At 40.1% G+C, this 19,256-nt stretch overlaps 1 protein-coding gene across 3 annotated transcripts in view; it reads right to left on the minus strand.

The window, feature by feature from the left end:
• bsnb (bassoon (presynaptic cytomatrix protein) b) overlaps nt 1–19,256 on the minus strand; it is a 78,472-nt gene that overhangs the window by 38,158 nt on the left and 21,058 nt on the right. For all 3 annotated transcript variants that reach the window (XM_074677681.1, XM_074677515.1, XM_074677598.1), the window contains exon 3: nt 7,412–8,242. In XM_074677681.1, coding sequence (XP_074533782.1) covers nt 7,412–8,242 — 831 coding nt within the window. The remainder of the gene's footprint in view (nt 1–7,411; nt 8,243–19,256) is intronic.

The raw sequence follows: 19,256 nt of genomic DNA on the forward strand, positions 1-19,256 counted from the left end.
TTTTTTTCAGAAAAAAGCAGACTTGAATACAAGGCAGCCATATAATAACTTCAAATCACCACAACAATTGGATGTGAGAAGCATTTCTGTGAGGTATAAACATTTTTTTCTACAGTTTGACCACAGCCCATCTGGAATGGCTGGGGAGCAGGATTTTTTTTTTCATATCCTGCAGCCAGTCACCAGGGGGAGCAGTTTTTGTAGCAACCTCACTGCGAGGAAGACGACATCCATTTTTTTTAGTCTATGATTGTGATGACGACAAACTGTCTTCATTTACAATTTAAATTGCACCAGTCTTTGGAACAAGTTATCTTCCTTTAACCTTTTAAGATATACCACTGTGCAAGTCCGCCAAGACATATTCTTAATTTTCTACATACTGTAGTGCAGTTTTGGGAGTATTTATATTTGCTTTACATTAACATAACCCTAATATTCCAAGTTTCATAGTACTTATTGCCTTTTTTCTTAACTACTACAATAAATTGATTAAAAGTGAAGTGAACCTAAAAAAAAAAAAAACATTTTGTGCATGCATCTAAAAATACAGGAATTGCATAGCTGCATCCCTTAAATTTGTGAATGTAAATAGTTGCGCAACATCCTTATGAAGCGCAGGGCATTTATTTGGAGTCTGTATATTATTTGCTTTTTGAGATATAGACAATTTCGTCACCTTAAAAAAATACTGAAATAAACAAACTATTTACAGCAGTGCAATCATATATGAAAATAAAAGAAATTGTGTTTACTGAGTTGAAACTTTAGAATGACTTAGATTTCACAATCTGATGACGTTCATTTCATAAAGATTTTTTAATGTGTACCTTGTGTATTATTTCAACCCGTCACTGCACCGAAAAAGAGTTCTGAAACATGGCGAATGTATGAAATGTTAGTGTAACTCCCCAGATTATATATGGAAAAAAAAAAGTTGATCGATCTTATCTACCGCCAATCAAAAATGAATGTATGACAATGAATTGTAGAGCCAGCACACCACCTGCCTTTGTTGGGATGAATAAGAAAAATCAAATTAGCATAGGTGCTTTTTTCCCATGTGAAGTCTTAGTCCACATCATTCCTCTATACCATTAGATTTTGTGCTCATGCAGTGATTTTCACTACAGAGTCATGTCTGTTTTTAGTGCAGTGCCATTGGCGGGCTTAAAGGTTGTGGCTCCTCTTAGTGTTTTTCATACCTAGTCTCTTTACAGTAGTTTCCCCAGATTCTCTGGACCTTTGAATGATATTTTGTTTTTTGGATGATGGACTCCCCCAATTCTTTGATTATTTTCACAGCATTATCCCAAAATTATTAAACTCATTTATTTACTCCTGGTGTTTGTTAGACTAATGAACCCTCTCTTTGCTCTTCTTCAGCTATCAGGCTAGCTAACCTCACAGTTGCACTTGAAAATGAGTCCTGGTAATAGCTGGGTGTTAGCGTTACAGTGCTGTTATTGTATGGCCCATGTATCCAGGCTTCCCCCCTTTATAGGTCAAATTTTTCATGCTATTGTGATGCATTGTTTTTGCACATTTCTCCGTCTTTTGTAATGTGTCAATTGCCATGACAATGAAATTGTGATTTATTATGCAGACCTATTTTTTGTACCAGCTGGCTTGTATAAAACAGAGTTCATGCTGCACAAAGGAAAATAGAAGTATTTAAAGGCGTCGAGCAGCTGATTGAGGCTGGGTGGGCGTTTGAAGCCGTGATGGTGTACCATCATCACTTTGGGAGAAGCCAGGCTGAGCACGGCAGGCTTGGATACATGATGCCGGCAGCCATCTGGCTTTGGATGGGACTCCTGAGGGAGAAACCGGTTGGTGCCAACCTTCAGAAAACACTTCCAGCATGTTTGAGAATGAGAATGACATGTTCATCTATACTGTGGCTCTGTGTGAGAGAGGCTTCTGTGTTCCTGCGAAGCTGTGACGCATCCAGAAATACTACATGTCCTACATATGTTTGCTGGATGCCTGCTGGGTCTTCAAGGACACCGTGGACTCAAGAAACATGGCTCCTCATCGAGGAAATAAAAATCAATAGGATTCCCATCAAGACGTTCATGAATATAAATATGGACTGAATCTGTGTGCAGCTCTCAGAAGCTGTTTAATATAAACAGATCTTTGGCTGAGTCTCTATGCCTCAAAATCAAAACAGTTTTCTAAAAGAGTAGATTTTACGTTGCACAATGTCTGATAAGAGATTTTTCATTTTCAACAGTTCATCAGTTTATTGCACTTTCTGTTCAAGGCACATTAAAGTGAGCCAAGTTACTGCAGACAGTGTTTCAGACTTTTTAAAGGTCTCTCCTTGCTCAATCTCTGACTGTAATTGCTTTTTCACAGCTGAGTTTATTGCAGAAAGAACCTGTGAGGGGTCTGAGTGTGTGCTTATCCTTATGTCTTTTTTGGCATCTTCGACTTTATTATTTATTCAAAGTAAAGACCATTCTTTATGACAAATAATGAGTAATAAAATGAAAAGACTGTCAAATAATTATCAACTTGTAGGTAAATATATCTAGATGAACAGTATTTGGACAGTCTGGCGTTATTTGTAGATCAGTATTGTTTCTGGCAGGTTAAATCTTTGTGACCAGGGACCAGAGCCAGGACATAGCACAGCAGCATATGTGCTAATATTAAACCTCAGCTGGGTCTGATCCAACCTAAATCTTATTTGGGAGTAAAAGCTCATGAAGCCAGCGCAAATATCAGTCAAACTCTTACTAAAATTAACACAAAAATGTATTTGATTTGAGGGGCCAAATATATGCTCTAAAAGAACAAGTTGACTTTATGTGTTTGATTTCGGAGTAAAACCTTTAGAAGACTTAACTTACTCCGTCTATGGGAAACACCTGCAGTAAATCTTAACATGCAGCACATGTTCCCCACACATATATACACACAGACATCAACACACATCGACCTTATGTGACACGAGGAATCAAACACAGCTCTCTCACTGCTTCACGCTGCATGAACTATTTATAATGTTCTCCCTCATTGAATTATTGATGAGCTATGTTTTCTTTTTCTCCACACTTTCCGACAGTTCTGTGAGAAATTCGGTCGTATCACTAATGATCCACTCAGGGCCTCGCCACGTTACAAACAGGGCATGTTTCTGTATCAAAATAATAGACGCACATGCACACTCACATTTGGTGCACCAGCCCAACCATGGCAATGAAATATGGGGCATATAGGGAAACAGGTAATGGAAGAATAATGTTGTGTTGACTGCAGGGAACTGAAATGTACTGCAGTGTGTCATTCACACCTTCTTTATTTACAGTTAAGGAAAGTCAAAGACATGGCTGCTTCAGTAACAGAGAGCACAGAATCATTCAGAACCACGGCTGATGGCAGTGTACTGATGTGATTGAGTATCACAAACATTTTAAGTTTCTATTTACCACAGAACTCTAGGGAAAATGACAAGAGGTTGATTTTTTATCTCCTTGAGAAGCATAATGGGGGAGAAAACTGTTCCCCAAAACAAGGACAGCTTATTTACTCAGAGCCACACACAACTTGCAGCACTAATTGACAGGAAATATTGTGCAACGTAACAAACAGTTGGTGTCCTCTCACTCATTATCTCTGATTCTCTATCTCTCTATCTCTCTTCCTCCTCCTCAATCTATCACCTCTTTTCTTTCTCTCCTCCTCCGTTCTTCCTCACATTCTCGCTGGCACTCATGGTCTCATAACAGATTAAATAGGGGCTGACTACTTTTTTCATTCTATGATACAGCTCAGCCTAATTTGTTCTAAATGAATTATGCATTGTGCCACTCAATATGAGGGCACCAAAAAATACTTTCATGAATATTTCTCGCAGTTAAAGGATTTCCTCAAGCTGAAGATCATTTTTAAGAAGATTCCCTTAAAAGACACCAGTAGCAAGTTTTTTAGGATGTAGCAAAGATAAGATGGTGAAGACTTTAAACCTAACATTTCAGAATTTTATATCAGTGATGAATTTAAGTTTCTGTCTGAGGCAGCAGTTAATTTGAAGGGAAGTGTTTTACTTTATTTTCCTTTATTTTTCCTAACAGTGCAGTTTCTGGTATTGACAGAGTGGGGAATCCCTTAAATCCTAGTCAGTAGTTCGCTATTTCCCTGGTCAGAGGTGGAGCTACTCCTCACTCACATCAGACCCACTCACTCACTCATGCCTGACTCACCCTATCACACTAAAATTGATATGGTTGTTTTGGATTGGGTTGAAGCCACATAATTAACAGCACCCCCTGCTGACTGGCTGCAATACAGGTTACAAACATAAGCTGTATAAAATATGGACATAGTCTCCCCGATGTCAACCGTCTGTTTTTTTAAATGGAAAATGAAGCAAACCGGGAACCGTGGCCAGATTTGAAATGGCAAGGGCTTCACCTACAGCTATAGGGAGCCCATCAGTCATGTGACCTGAGCTGTTACTCTGATTTGGGGAGCTTGGGGAACCAAGTAAAAAAAAAAAAAATCACCTCCCATACAGTATATGTCAATAGTAAACTTAGTAATTCAGACAGGAGACGTTTTTTAAACCAGGCTGTAAATAGGTTCATTTCTGCTTTGAAAATGTCTTTGGCTTGGTGTGTATGTGACTTGCAGCAGTTTTAGAGCCAGCCTCAAGCGAACACTGAAGAAAAAGCAGGTTTTAGCACCGCTTTGTCTCTTTTTCTTAGACTGGAGGTTGTTCCTTGGTTACAAACCCGCCTGTGTCATTATTCCGAAGGTAACATCGATCATACAGTAAAGTTAAAATACACATTAGATAGATTTTGCTTAATTATAACATCATACTTCACTTCCCCCAGTTAAATTTCATCATTTCTTTTTTGTAGTTTATGTAAAGAATGGAAACGTTTCACGATATCATGCAAATGATATTAGTATATAATATTAGTTGACAAAAGTTGATGTGAATACAGTAAAGCTGTATGAATGCTTTAGCTTCTTAACAACTACCGTAAGATCTGTAATATAAGCTGCACCATTGTTTAGTGTGTTTTAAGACACAGTTAAGTATAACTTAATGTTATGCCCGTCTCCTTAAATGCACAACTTTGACCTCATGAGGAACAAGCACTGTTAAATAGTGGCACTACAAACATACAAACCAGGTTTGCTGGACATTACATCCAGTATTCTTTGAATAGCTTAAGATATTTATCTTCTTGGTAAAACACTGTATCAAAATAAAATGCCTCTATGCATTTAAGTCTCAGTATAATCACCCTAGTCAGAAAAATCCAAAGCTTATTTACATTTTCCTCGTATTTTCCTTGTCACATTTTATTAGTGAAAGCATTTCCTGAGATGGTATCATGGCAGAGAGATTCATCTTACTCTGAGCTGTGTTTTCTTGCAGCTGGTTAAACTAATTCTTTGGGTTATGGATGAGCACCACTATCCAAGTGAAATCCAGTTGAAAACATTTTTTTCTTTCTTTATAAAAATCAATAAGAAACATTTATTAAACCTTGAAGGAGGAGTTCTGTGCTGTTCTTTTTTAACTTTGAACAATATCAACACAATACCAAAAAACACTCAATATCCCACTAACAAGTGCTGCCTGTTTATTTCAGGCCTGTGTTACCTGAAATACCATATTCCTCTACATGACTGACTTATGTTTGAGTATCACTCTTAAAACTTGGGATCTTTGCTCCGTGAAGAAGTTATTTTTCCTTGTTTAAAAATTCATATTTTGTGAAATGTTCTAAAATTAACATCCTCATTAAGACTAGATGGCTTTTAGACTGAGAGCCACAGAAAGGGCAGAGAAAATCGAAGAACTGAAAATAAATGTGTATGTTGTTGTTTTTTTTGGTCTTGTCATTGTTGAAAAGTTATCCCCAAAGGGCTTTGATCACACTTTTTCCACTCAGTCAACCAGACCACAGATCCATGAGAAATTGACGCAAATACAGCCTTAACACCACACCCTCTTTTAAACTAACAAAACGCCTCCAGCAGCCAGGTGAGGACTGTGGCAAAGAATAGACAGTGAAACAGAAAGGTTTGAAGAGATCAGGAGCATGTGAAGAGGAATTATGTGCCAAACAAAAGCTGTGGAAATCAAGCTGGGACACCTGAATTCAAAGTACAAAGCCTCACACCATGTCCAAGCGGTTTTCACCGACTCCAATAATCTACCAACCTGCCAGCAGCTCACATGGACTGACAACAAAAACTGTCCACAGGTTTGGAAAGAGAGCTCCTGATGCTAGATTGAGGAGAAAAACGCAGGCGACGGAGCAGAAACACAACGCACCTAATGATGGAGCCTCTGTCATGAAAAAGGCGCACCAGCAGTCTGAAAACTTTTTGTAGACTCTCAGCATCTCAGCAGCCAAGCATGAAAGGGACGCCTGACAAACAAATTATCTCTCTGTTTCCATAGCGATCTGTGAATGGCCTGGGCTAGTGCCTGTGACAAGCAGATGCCTGGGAAGACAAGGCCTGCCCATAAAAAGACAGAACTCTGCAGAAAGCCTGTTATTACTCCTATCATTCAATTGGACTTGATTTGCATAATTAAACTCTGTTATTGCCAGTCTCTAGAAGCCACTTCAAATCCCTGCTCTGACCAAATGGATGACAAAGGACAGGAGGCAGCACTTCAGGGAGGAATACCCTCAGTCGACCTCTGAATAAGAGTAATCAATACTTAGATTATGCATTAATTGGACTTGATAAGGCTCCGTTTCCTGAAGATTGGTCATATATTTCTCTGCCGCTCCAGGCGAGCACACTTATTGATGGGTTGAGTCACAGCCTTGACTTCACTCTGCTAACTACATGAAAGGCCTAAGACTGAGCACAACAGAGTTGGTCCACACTGAGAGACAGAGAGAAAGAAAAAAAAGGCTTGGGTAAAGGGTCGAAGCTTGCAGGCTTACATAAAGCATTATGTACAAGCTGCACAAAGAAGCTGCAGTCTAAAAATCATGATATCAACCTTGCAGCGGCTAAATGTTTTTTTCAGCAAAGCCCTCTGCTTATGATTCAAAACAATATGTTGATTTTCTTTGAGAGAGAGGTCTTCAATGCATTGCTCTGAAAAATATCAAGAAACAATAATAGCAGTGAAAGACGGGATCCTCAGAAACTCCAGAAACAAACAAGAAAACCATTTAAAAACACTAGAAGCTAAGAATATGATTCATGTGCACATGAATCTTCTGTAAAATGACCAGGCAGCCACAAATGAATAACAGCAGAACGCATTCAGGTGCACAATGACACAGCATTTTTTCACAGAAGCACATCAATAAATCATTTTCATTTTGTAAATGCCACATGGTCTGGAAGCTGTTTCACACCAATTGACTCTCACACAGGTAAAAGCAAAACTGATCCTAAACTGTCTTACCTCAACTAGGTGTGGCGTAGGATTAAATCCACACATGTTGCACACCTGCTGGTGGCACTGTGTGCAAGTGTTGTAATTGGGTTGCTCCGCTGTGTTGCCAACGTTGAGGTTGGTCTTGCAGAGAGGACAACATGCTTTAAGTTTAGAGGAGTCCGGGGGAGCGTGCAGATTTTGCTGCTGGGTGAGAGTTCGAGGGCCTTGCTGTGCAGGCGGAGGTCCTGAGGGTTTAGCTGGTCCTGGCCCTGGCCCTGGACCAGGAGTTCCTCCTGGTTTGGGGGCAGGTTTTGGGGGCTGTTGTTGGGGTTGAGTAGTCTCAGATATAAGAGTGCTGGCCTGGTTAAGGAGAGAGGCACCAAAACCAAACAGCTTCCCAAAAGTCTGCTCTGGGGGAGGGGGCTGTCGTGAGGGGGAGCTCCCTGCACTGCGAGTGTGGTCCTGGTGAGGATGCTGAGGATGGTGGGCTGGGGAGTTGCGGGACAGATCAGGCTGGGATGGGGCCTTGGCCATGCCGGGGAGAGGGACCGACCCTGGGGGGGGCTTAGCTTGTTGATGTCCTGGGCCAGCTGGACCAGCCTGTTTTGCTGGGCCAGAAGCTGGATGGGCCTGTGCTGGAGGCTGTTTTTGGGGAGGGGGTTGAGTCTTGGAAGGGGGTTGAGTCTGAGGAGGGGGCTGTGTTTGCGGTGCAGGCTGAGTTGGAGCATCAGCTTTCAGTTCTGGTTTGGCTGTTTGAGAAGGAGAGTGTATTTGCTGCTGACTCTTGGAGCGCGGTGTGGTCATGTCCATCCCCAACGCTCGCTGCATCTGACAGTTGAGACAAAGCCACTCCTGAACCTGTGAAGGAATTAGAAAAAAATAGTGAATGATCCAATTTTTGGCTTTTGAGAAGCAAGGCAAAATCAATACAACATGGTTTCATGGTAAGTGTTGCATAAAAAGATTGACAGCACTCTTGTCTGTCAGGAAAACTGCTAAGAAACATTTTTCACATAACACCCAATGGAACACCAACTATTATTTTTTTCACTTTGGTTTTTGTTACTTTTGACCGACAACAACATGAACTGATACCTGTGTTAAATAATAATCAGCATGCCCTACTGTGGGATAAAACTGGCAAAGTTTGGGGTAAAAGGCAAAAAAATAGTATATGGAATTACTAAAGTTAATATTTTTTTAGACTATGCAATATCTAAATGTTTACCAGCAAAAAAAGCTTCACAATAGAGAGTGACATGGAAGTAGAATTTTACTCCTGTCCCGTCCCACTCCCACCAAAAAAAATCTTGTCCTGTCCCACTCCTGATTAAGTGACTCCCATTCCCATACCGCCACCTTTCAGAATGACTCCCATTTTTTCCCCTTCTTTCAATTTTTAGGCAATACATTGAATTTGATTTGATTTTCTACCCTTCTTTATCTTCTTTTTAAGATTACTGTTGGCCTATGGGAAGTGTAGTTCTTTTCACTTGAGTAAGAGTGTAGGTTTGTTGAAAATAAACTGCAAAATGGCAACGCATGTCACATTCTATTTTAACTTCCTGATTGGTTCCCGCTCCTGTCTCCTCCCTTTAAGTTTTTATCCTGTGCCATCCCAATCCTGTGATTAATAGTAAAGTTGACTCCCATCCCCTGGGAATTCCACAGGAACCAGTGTCTCATGGGATTCCCGAAAAAATGTCAGCCTCTACTTCAGAACGAACAGAAAATACTATTTATGTGTAAACTTTTATACCCTGGGCCTGACTGGTAATGCAAAAAAACAAAAGTACATCAGAGATAACATTCCAAATCAAGTAGCCAAGAGCGCAGGTTAAAAAAAAGGGTATAGTGCTGGTTGCCTCGATCGGCACCATGGTTCGGCCACTACCAACCGACCCAATCCAGCTTTGAGGGGCTGGATTGGACCGATACCAGGATTAGTTAATCCCCAGTCCAAAAGAGAAGCACCAACCTCAACCAAAACTTTAGCTGCCTTTTGTAAATGTGAACATGAGCATGTTGGTTTGTTTATGTGATAGGATAGAGAAAAATGTGTATGGAAAATGACTGAATGCTTCTTTGAAAGCATAATTTACCCAGAAATAAGTGCAGAAAACTAAAACCCTGTTTATTTTAAATATTCTCCTGTTTCTTTGCTGTGTCTATTTCCTTTATGACTTCTTTCATGTACCTTATCATTAAACGACATGTTCCTTTCTCATTAAAATCTCATAACCCCCCCCCCCTTTTCTTTCTTCTGCTGTCATTTCCTTTACATCTTTTCTCCTGTATTCTATGTGCTTATCTTTCAGCTGTGTATGAGCACATAAGACGGTGAGAGTCCCAAGGACACCCTGGTGGTGGCACAAGGCCATCCATGGTAATTGGCATCCTGGTGCACCGACAGCTGCCTCACCATTGTGGCTATCCTGGATTCCTAGTCATTACATAATGCCGTGATACATTATGAATGCAGGCAGGAAAAGGTTGTGAGGGTTGGAGGTCTCAGGCACAAAGAGCGACGTAGGAGGCCTGGACACCAACCGTTTCCTTTATACGTTAGGGTTAAAAAATTCCCTTACAGCCTCTAGAGGTGGATTCACAAAGATGCTGACTGTTGTCCACTGAAAAATGTCTAGCTCTCTGAGAGCATCTAAGTCAGACTGAAAATACAAAGAGGTGCCTTTGCTTCTGCAGTGGACACAAATGTTTCTGCAAGCCTCATACACAAGCTCAAAAATGGACAAATCCAATGCAAACGCGCACAGTTTACAATTTTATTTTGCAGATACTTTTTGTCCAAAGCATTTTCTGTGCCTTGTTTGTTTCCTGACAGTGCTCAGGAAGTTACACCTCTTCAGCTATCGGCCCAATTCCAAATCTTGGTTCATACCTGGACTTGAAATAGCTACTGTCACTCTTCAACAAGGATTGAACCCACCACCTCTTGAGCCAAAGTCAGGGCGCTACATCACTGAGCCACGGAGAAAGTTGTTGTAAATGATGTACTAAATACAACCTTACTGCTCATGAGCAGAAAATCACTGTGTTTATTAATCACTGTTTAGGGTATTTTCCTTGCATTTTTCCAACCCCAGTTCCAAAGCAGGTTTGGGTTTTGAATAAGAAATCCAGGGAGGCTGAGTCCCTCAGAAGTAGAGTAGAGAGAAGAGATTCACTACTCTGTGAGAAACTCGCTAAGGAAACACTTCAGCAGTTTCAGAATGTCCCCCAGTTTTAAATTGCAAATAATTCAGTGATTTTTTTTCATCTATTGATCATAATTTTGTTAAAAGATTGAGAAAATCTGGAAGAATTTTTGTACCAAAGGCTGAAAACCACTGATGGGTGACTACTCTTTGGAAAAAACTGAATTAAAAACATGAGTCTGTTATGGAAAACACAACATAGACTTCAAATCAATTAAAAAACAATTTTCTGTGAACACTAGCCACGCTTACATGGACCCAAATATTCCACTTGCATTCGGTTTATTGGCTCAACCAGAAAAAATTTAACCTTTGTATACACTTCATTCCGAAAGAAAAGGGCCAATCTGAAAGGACATTTAATCGGTTTCACAGGGGTGGAATATTCCTTTCCCAAACCGATTGAGGTATCATCTATCCACTCAAATGGAAAGTTGTCAGGGTGCGTTCTTTCAGCGCATGCTCAGATATGACGCAAGACGCAATTAGAGACGTTCCTCAACTTTAAAAATGGCGGCAAGCCATCAGCACTGGACTGCTGCTGAAAGTTTGTTTTTGATCCAAACTTTGAAAGAAATGAACATAATTTCAAGAATGGATGGACGACAAACTCGCAATATGGAGTATTGCAACACCGTGATAAACAATCAGTCGTCCTCCAGCTTTGATAAATCTTGTGATGTTTACGTTTTTCTGCGCATGCCCTATTGACTATTCGGCGCATGCAGACCAGAGATAGGAATATTCCTTTCCATGTATACTATTGTTTTCGGAAAAGTCATTCGGAAAGATTCCATTCGGAAAGACGAAAAACTCCTCATGTAACCGTGGCTACTGTTTGTCACTGCATCCATGCAGGTTAAATCTGTGCCATGGAAAGAGGAAATTATCTTGAAACATGACCTGGACACAACAGCAGCTTCTCCAGATTCAAGCCCATTAAAGATGGACTGAGGCAAAATCTGGTCTGACTAATCAAATTAATATTTCCTTTTTGGGAATCATAGATACCACATCTTCTGAAGATGACAAAGGACCACCAGGCCTGTTATCAGTGCACAGTTTAAAAGACAGCATCCATGATGGTATGGAGATGCATAAGTGCTCATGGGTAGTTTAGGTAACAGATCTGGCAAATCTGGTCAGGAACTATTAAAGCTGAAGAATCCAGCATGTTTTTGAAATGAGTAGGGATGGGTGAGTACCAGTATAGGGTATCAGCTGATACCAGCTATATTTCATGGTATCAGTACTTGTGAAGGCTGCCGATACCAGCAGCTGATATGGCAAAATATCTGACATCTAGTAAGTCCTCCTCGCCAGTAGTTGGCGCTACATTGCTGTGGTTTGACACCACCACAGATGTGTGTCAGGTCCTTACATACAAATGTGTGTATGAACCCGGGAGAGTTAACCCTGAAACTGTTTTATGTTAGACTTCAGTTTATTTTTTTAAAAACTACCGAAACTCTGACAGTTGTTAATTTTATTTTGCACTTTTGTTAATTTTTTTTAAAACAAACCATAAGCTTAGAGAGTTGTTTGTGTTTTATTTTTGACTGAATGGCAGAGTGACTGAGCTGTCTTTGTTAAAAATAATCTGTCACTGTTAATTGAAATTTCATGTATCAAAAGTATCAGTGGTATTAGGGATGGGTTCCTTTCACATTTGAAACGATACGGTACCAATGCCAGGTACCTGGCATTCGGTATCTGTACCCAACAGTACCAATTTTTGGTACATTTTTGTGTTTATGTGGTCAGAAATATAAATCTGTTTCATAATAAAATCTAATTTTTTTCAATTTCACATATTTATTCTTCATTGTATAACCTTGCAATGCTGTGTTCATGTCCAGCATGAAAAATCACCTACTCTTCCACTCCCTCACAGTCACAAGGTGCAGTTTGGTACCTAAATATGGTACCTTTCGATTTTATGTGAATCAATACTTGGTACTTTTTACTGAATATGGTCGGTACCTATACCTTACCTTATTCAGTACCCATCCCTAAGTGGTATTGGTACTCAGCATTGGTGAGTTTTCAAGAGGAAGTACTCATACTGAAATCGGTCTGAAAAACAGTAGTATAACATCTCTAAAAATGAGCATACAACTTAATTTCATGTCAACAATTTCCCTGAAATCAACTTTTCCAAAAGTTCAGACAAAAAGATGACTGACACTCATTCATTATTTACAGTCTCTTCCTCTGTCTCACTTTCTCCCTCTCCTTAGTCGTCTTTGGGCATTTTACTCCAACAGTCAAACCAATCACATGTCATCACAAACTCTGCGAGCCAACTGTCCTATCACTGCTTAAGTTTAAAATGGTCCCTCACAGCTGCTGTCAGTTGTTGTTTCAATCAAATCAATGCATCCCTCCTACACACAACATTCACCTAATCACAGTAAGCGCCAAAGGGTCCCTCCGCTGAGCTCATTACAAGTCCTGCTTCACAACACATCCATCCACATATACAACATTTCTCTTCATCCCCTTACCCTCGTCACCAGCTGTGTTGAGACTCTGTCATTCTATTTTACCTCTGAAGGCAACAACCCCCGACAAAATAAGCGATTTCAGGAAGCTGTCAAATCCTTAAAGACTTGAAATTACTCTTTTTTGTTCAGTATTGCGTTACAGGCACTTCTTATTCTACCTGTCTTGACTGACATGAGGTAATAGATTAAACATACAACCAAAATGTTTCCTTTGCTCGATAGGTTTGTTATATTTACTTAAACTGTGCATGAATGCAAACTAACAGTTTTATTGAGTAGAGAAATACTTTAATAGTCAATAATCTTGGGGTATACTATTTGTGATTTTAAGGCGGTAAACACCCATTTAAATTGTAATTTTTGTATGTCTTTTCTTGGATTGCATTTCAAAAAAGCATTGCTCCATAAATAGCATTTTAAATACAGCTGCACAAGCAATAGCAGTCAAGTTGTCACTTCACAGTTTAGCTCCAGTAGTATGAGTCACTGAACCTAAAGTGTAGTATTGCTCCACATATGGCAAAGTGCTGACTCACTGCCATGATCTGACTTCAAGTTTTTCTAAAAACCACTACTCAAACAGTTTCTTTAGCCCAGCTGATAACATCTAATTTTGTGATAGTTTGACAATCAGACTGAACTGCCACTTTGTTTCACTTCATAACACATGAATTATTACCGTCATTTGAATCATGGAGAAAATGGAGAGTGGGGAATGATTGAGAGGTCTGGCACGGACTAATTTTGTGACTCTTGGTGGTAAAAGCCTTGATATAGAGATGTATTGTAGCTTCCCAAAACAGCCACAGTCATCACCGGTGTAGTCACAAGCCCAGCACCTCCATTTATACCACGTCTGATTTTTCCAGTGTCTTGTGTATTTTCACTGATGCCTGTTTTTGCTGTTCTTTTCTATCCCTTTGGAGTCTTTGGTTCTAAACTCTCTGCCTTGGCTTTTCATGCATGGTAGCTACTGCTACCTCTACACTTATAGGTCTCTAAAGATAAAGAACGCCAAAAAAAGTATACTATTGTAACCCCTGGACCAAAATAAGTTAATAGCAAACAGGCAAACATATTGTGCATAAATTAAAGACTAAATGAATGAAGTAAAGAATCAGAAGTACACAAAAATAGAAATTTTCAGCCAGCTTAGTAACGCAGTGCTTTTAAGGTTGGTGTTGTGTTTCATGACAGCCACATCCTTTTTGTACTGGACCGAATGTTATTGAAGAGTAACTCAACACTCACTTCTTCTGACCTCATGTAGGACATGATAGCGTCAGTCTAAGAGGTTCATTGGATTACATTTTGGACCAAAGTGCCAAAGCAGAGGATTCCTAAGATAGGCAGTTTCCTCAACCTCTCTTTTTCTTTTGGATTCTGGAGAAGTACTATATAAAGATGCCTCTGTCAAACGTTAACAGTCACTGGACACTGTGTACCACGGCGTTTATATTTGTTACAGGTTATAGAAGCCTTATTCACCATTGCGACCTTTACACTAACTCATATTGGCCATCTTTGAAGGTGCGCAGACTTAGACTCTCTGGACACTTTTTAGGCACACCTGTCCAACTGCTCACAAATTTCTAATCAGCCAATCACATGGCAGCAACTCAATGCATTTAGACATGTAGACATGTTCAAGATGATCTGCTGCAGTTCAAACCGAGCGTCAGAATGAGGAAGAAAGGTGATTTCAGTGTCTTTGAACGTGACAAAGTTGTTGGTGCCAGACGGGCTGGTCTGAGCATTTCAGAAACTGTTGATCTACTGGGATTTTCATGCATAACCATCTCTAGGGTTTACAAAGAATGATCCCAAACAGAGAAAACATCCAGTGAGCAGCAGTTCTATGGGCCAAAATGCCTTGTTGATGCCAGAGGTCAGATGAGAATGGCCAGACTCGTTCCAGCTGATAGAAAGGCAACAGTAACTCAAAGAACCACTTGTTACAAGTGAGGTATGAAGAAGAGCATCTCTGAACACACAACACGTCCAACCTTGAGGTAGATGGGCTACAGCAGCAGAAGACCACACCGGGTGCCACTCCTGTCAGCTAAGAACAGGAAACTGGCGTCAACAATATGAAAGCATGGATCTATCCTGCCTTTTATTAATGGTTCAGGCTGCTGCTGGTGGTGTAAGGTGTGGGAGATATTTTTTTTGGCACACTTTGGGCCTCTTAGTACCAATTGAGCACCGGTTAAACACAACAGCCTACCTGAATATTGTTGCTGACCGTGTCCACCCCTTTGTGACCACAGTGTACCCATCTTCTGATGGCTACTTCTAGCAGGATAACGCTCCATGTCATGAAGCTGGAATCATCTCAGACTGGTTTCTGAACATGACAATGAGTTCACTGTACTTGAATGGCCTCCACAGTCACCAGATCTCAATCCAATAGAGCACCTTTGGGATGTGGTGGAACAGGAGGTTTACATCATGAATGTGCAGTAGTGCTGCACGATTTGGGGAAAAGGTGCGATTTGCGATTAGGTGGACAATATTGTGACTGCGATTGTGCTTGCGATTTACTAAAATAAGTTGTGTCATGATGAGTCTACAGACTTGCTTGGTTATCATGAAGAAAAGTCTGAATTGCATGTGCTGACATTGCGATTGCGATAACCTCTTTTGCGATTACGTAATTGCATGTGCTGACATTGCGATTGTGATTGCAATTGCGATAGTCGTGCAGCCCTAATGTGCAGCCTGCAAATCTGCAGCAACTGCATGATGCTATCATGCCAATATGGACCAAACTCTCTGGGGAATGTTTCAGTACCTTGTTGAATCTACGCCATGAAGGGTTAAGGCAGTTCTGAAGGCAAAAGGGGGTTCAACCTGGTACTAGCAAGGTGTACCTAATAAAGTGGCCAGTGAGTGTAAATCACTGGTTGAAGACAGTTTATAAAGCTCTTCCTGGTTTGGTGCCTTCTTATTTATGTCCAAACCTTCAAAGACCCAAAAGCCACTTAGCCTTGCATTCCTGTGAGGTCTTTGATTCATCCTGTTCCTCATGTCTGCACTGAGTTCGTGTAAAAGAGCATTTTGTTTTGCGTTCCCACCACTTGAAACGTTCAATAAGATGACTTAAAAATGGCAGATCTTATTTTGCTCAAAGCCGTCTTAAGAGATAAAATACACAAGACAATTTGACAGTGCCTGTGTTTCTGTATTTTAATCTGTGAGAAAGATTCAGTTTGCACAATGTAGATTGTTGTTCGCTAATAACTAACTGTTCGTAAACTGTCTCTTTATCATGTGATGCTTTTTATAATGTGCTGCTGATCTCTTGGCCAGGTAGCTCTTGTAAAAGAGGTCCTGATCTCAATGGGTATTTTATATGATTAGATAAAGGTTAAATGAAATTAAAAAAAATGACCACACCTAGCATTTAAGCTGATGTATGTTCCATCAGATAAGGTAATCAAACATTTATTGTTTGGCCTCTTGACAAGCCAAAACTTTATAGCTTGGATCATGTCCAATTTTAAAATCATAGGAGGCCACACTTTCAAGAGCAATTCAGGCTGGTTTTTAGCCTGACACTCCTTGGATCACACACACACTAAATGATTCTCTGAGACTGCAAGACCACACGCTACACCTGTGGTAACAACTCTCAGAGCCGATATGCTTCTCCCATGATTCACTTTTTTCAGGATTTTTGGGGTGCCTATTTGATTTAAGTTGTGATTCTTCAATATTTCTGATTCTTGGGACTTCTAGTTTGTTTTTTTAACTCCAGACCATGTGAAAAAGTTGAATGATATTGATGATGTCTACAAACTATACCAGGAGCCATATTTTCTGAAAAACAAAAAAATGCACATCACGTGTGTCAGCTTTTAAGATTTACTCAGGGAATCTGATATCTCATCTTTTTTTCCAACCCAGCTTATAAACTAAGTCTAAAACGAAGGATTTAAATTTGAAAAAAAAGAAGATTTTTGAACAAAAAATCACAATTTAAAGTCTTTAAACAAAAATTCCAGATACTATGATGTGTTTTTTTTCTCCCACCCCTAACAACTCCATAGACTGGAGATCTTGGACAAACTCACTCATGATGAAATGGGATCAGACGTGACTTCGGAAGATAAACAAACATGGAGGGCATTTGGGTAAATAACGCAACAACACAAGCTAGTCTTCTTTTCCAATACACCACTTGGCTCTAGATACTTGAGGTGTTTATGGTTGTTTGTCACTAACTGCCGAACTAGCAAAATATTTTATGGTGTAACTGCATTTTCATCTTAATCCTCAGATATTTTTGCTTCACCTCTTATCCTATTTTTCCAACATCTTCATTCAGAATTTTTCCCTATGCTTCTTGAAAGTGTTTTAAGCACCACTCCACCTTCCTTCCAGCAGTTCTCAGTGGGTATCTAAGTCAGTAATTCAGTCGGTCAGTCATTCAGTAAGTCAGTATAGATGGAGTAAGTTACAGGCTCAGCACTATCTAAGCCTTGTGTTTGGCCTCCTGCCAGGCCTCAGCAGCAGCAGTGATGAGGCCGTGGTTTTCACTGTCAATCAGGGAAACCAAGAAGCCAGGGGGACAGGCAGAGTAATATGGACAAAGGAATAAACCAACACTGGAGCAACACAACACCATCCAGCATGGGGCTCTTCATCTAATCAGGGACAAACAAGAAGAAACACCTCTTTCCATCATTGTTATTGTCCTTGGAATTTTTACGCTGAATTACAGTTAGGATAATCATATCAAGCCCATTGGGGAAAAAAATGGAAAAACAAAGAAAGCAGCTGTGGGGAGGGCAAGCAGCTATTTATCAATTTCATTGTGTCTCTGCCTGCCTTCGCCTCATCTCTCCTTCTTATTCCTCCCTGCGTCCTCCTTGTTATGAGGCAATCATGTGGATCTTTATGAAATCTGATCTGTATCAGCAGAAAACAAGCACACTGCACACTCTCGTCTCCTGTCTTTCTCCTTTTTTTTCAGCCCTCTGATGCACAACCTCCATCTTGTTCTCCTTCACTCGTCTTTATTTCTCCTACTTATCTGCATCTCTCAGATTGCATCTCTCCTCCTCCAGCTCCATCTGATGCTTCTCATCCGGCCTTCACTTCGTACATGGATCCAATTCCTGCCTCAGCTTGTTTGTTGTTTTGATGTGTGTGTATGTGTGTGTGTGTGTGTATGTGTGCACAATGGTATGATACGCGTCAAAAGGTCATAAGCCGGGACCGCAGCCCACAGCTCTGTGAGAGCTCAGTGTCTGCCAACAGGATGCTCCAGCAACGTGGCTTCATGAGGAACAAGGAGTTGGTGCCAGAAATAGAACCTTTTAGCAGCGAAGGCCCGCAGAGAGTTGGATATGGATCAAATAATGAGAGCAGAGCATCCTTGGCAACACAGAGACACACATGTTTACATTCTTAATATTGTGCTGATTTGCTTGAGATCTAATACTGGTTATCAAATCAAATGGGGCTCAAACTACAAATGTTTGAATAATCTATTAGCTTGTTTTGGGATTGATTAAAATGGTAGTTCAAGAGCAGATATATGTTTTGAAGGCAAGTTAGGCAGCAGACTCTCTTGAAATTGTATGAAACATCTCAGTCCTAGTCTTTTTCATTTTCATTTAACTTTATGAGACATGCTGCTGAGTCTGGGAGCTGTTTAATAAACATATGTTTAAGGCATTTAGATCAAGTGTTGGAGTTTATATTACTCAAAACGTTGACGCCAATATTTTCACTTTTTCTGCAAATGAATATCAGCTCCTTATATCAGCTACTGGCCTACAAATAATTGGCTGTAAAAGTTCTGCTTTTTTGTATTTCTCACACTGCTGCAGCCAACCTCAAGTGGGCACTTGATGAACTGCAGTTTTTAGGACTTCTGCACCTGCTTTATATCAACCAATAACCAACCTGCAAAACAGCCTTTGTTATACGGAAAAGCAAAGAGAGACAGTCTGTAAATCTTCGACTTTATTAACTGTCCAGAGTCTAACAATGACATAGCTTTAACAAATCACAACAAATTCATTGGAATCAAATACTTAAGAGAAAAAGAAAAAAAGAAAAATCAAATACTTTATGTTTTAAATACCTTTTCCCTCATTTTTAATTTAGTTTTCTTTTAACTTAGAATATTTTACAACT

This window comes from Halichoeres trimaculatus, unplaced genomic scaffold (assembly GCF_033239565.1).
Source record: "Halichoeres trimaculatus isolate MK-OKI-2021-1 unplaced genomic scaffold, fHalTri1.1 fHalTri1_scaffold_1, whole genome shotgun sequence".
NCBI lineage: Eukaryota > Metazoa > Chordata > Actinopteri > Labriformes > Labridae > Halichoeres > Halichoeres trimaculatus.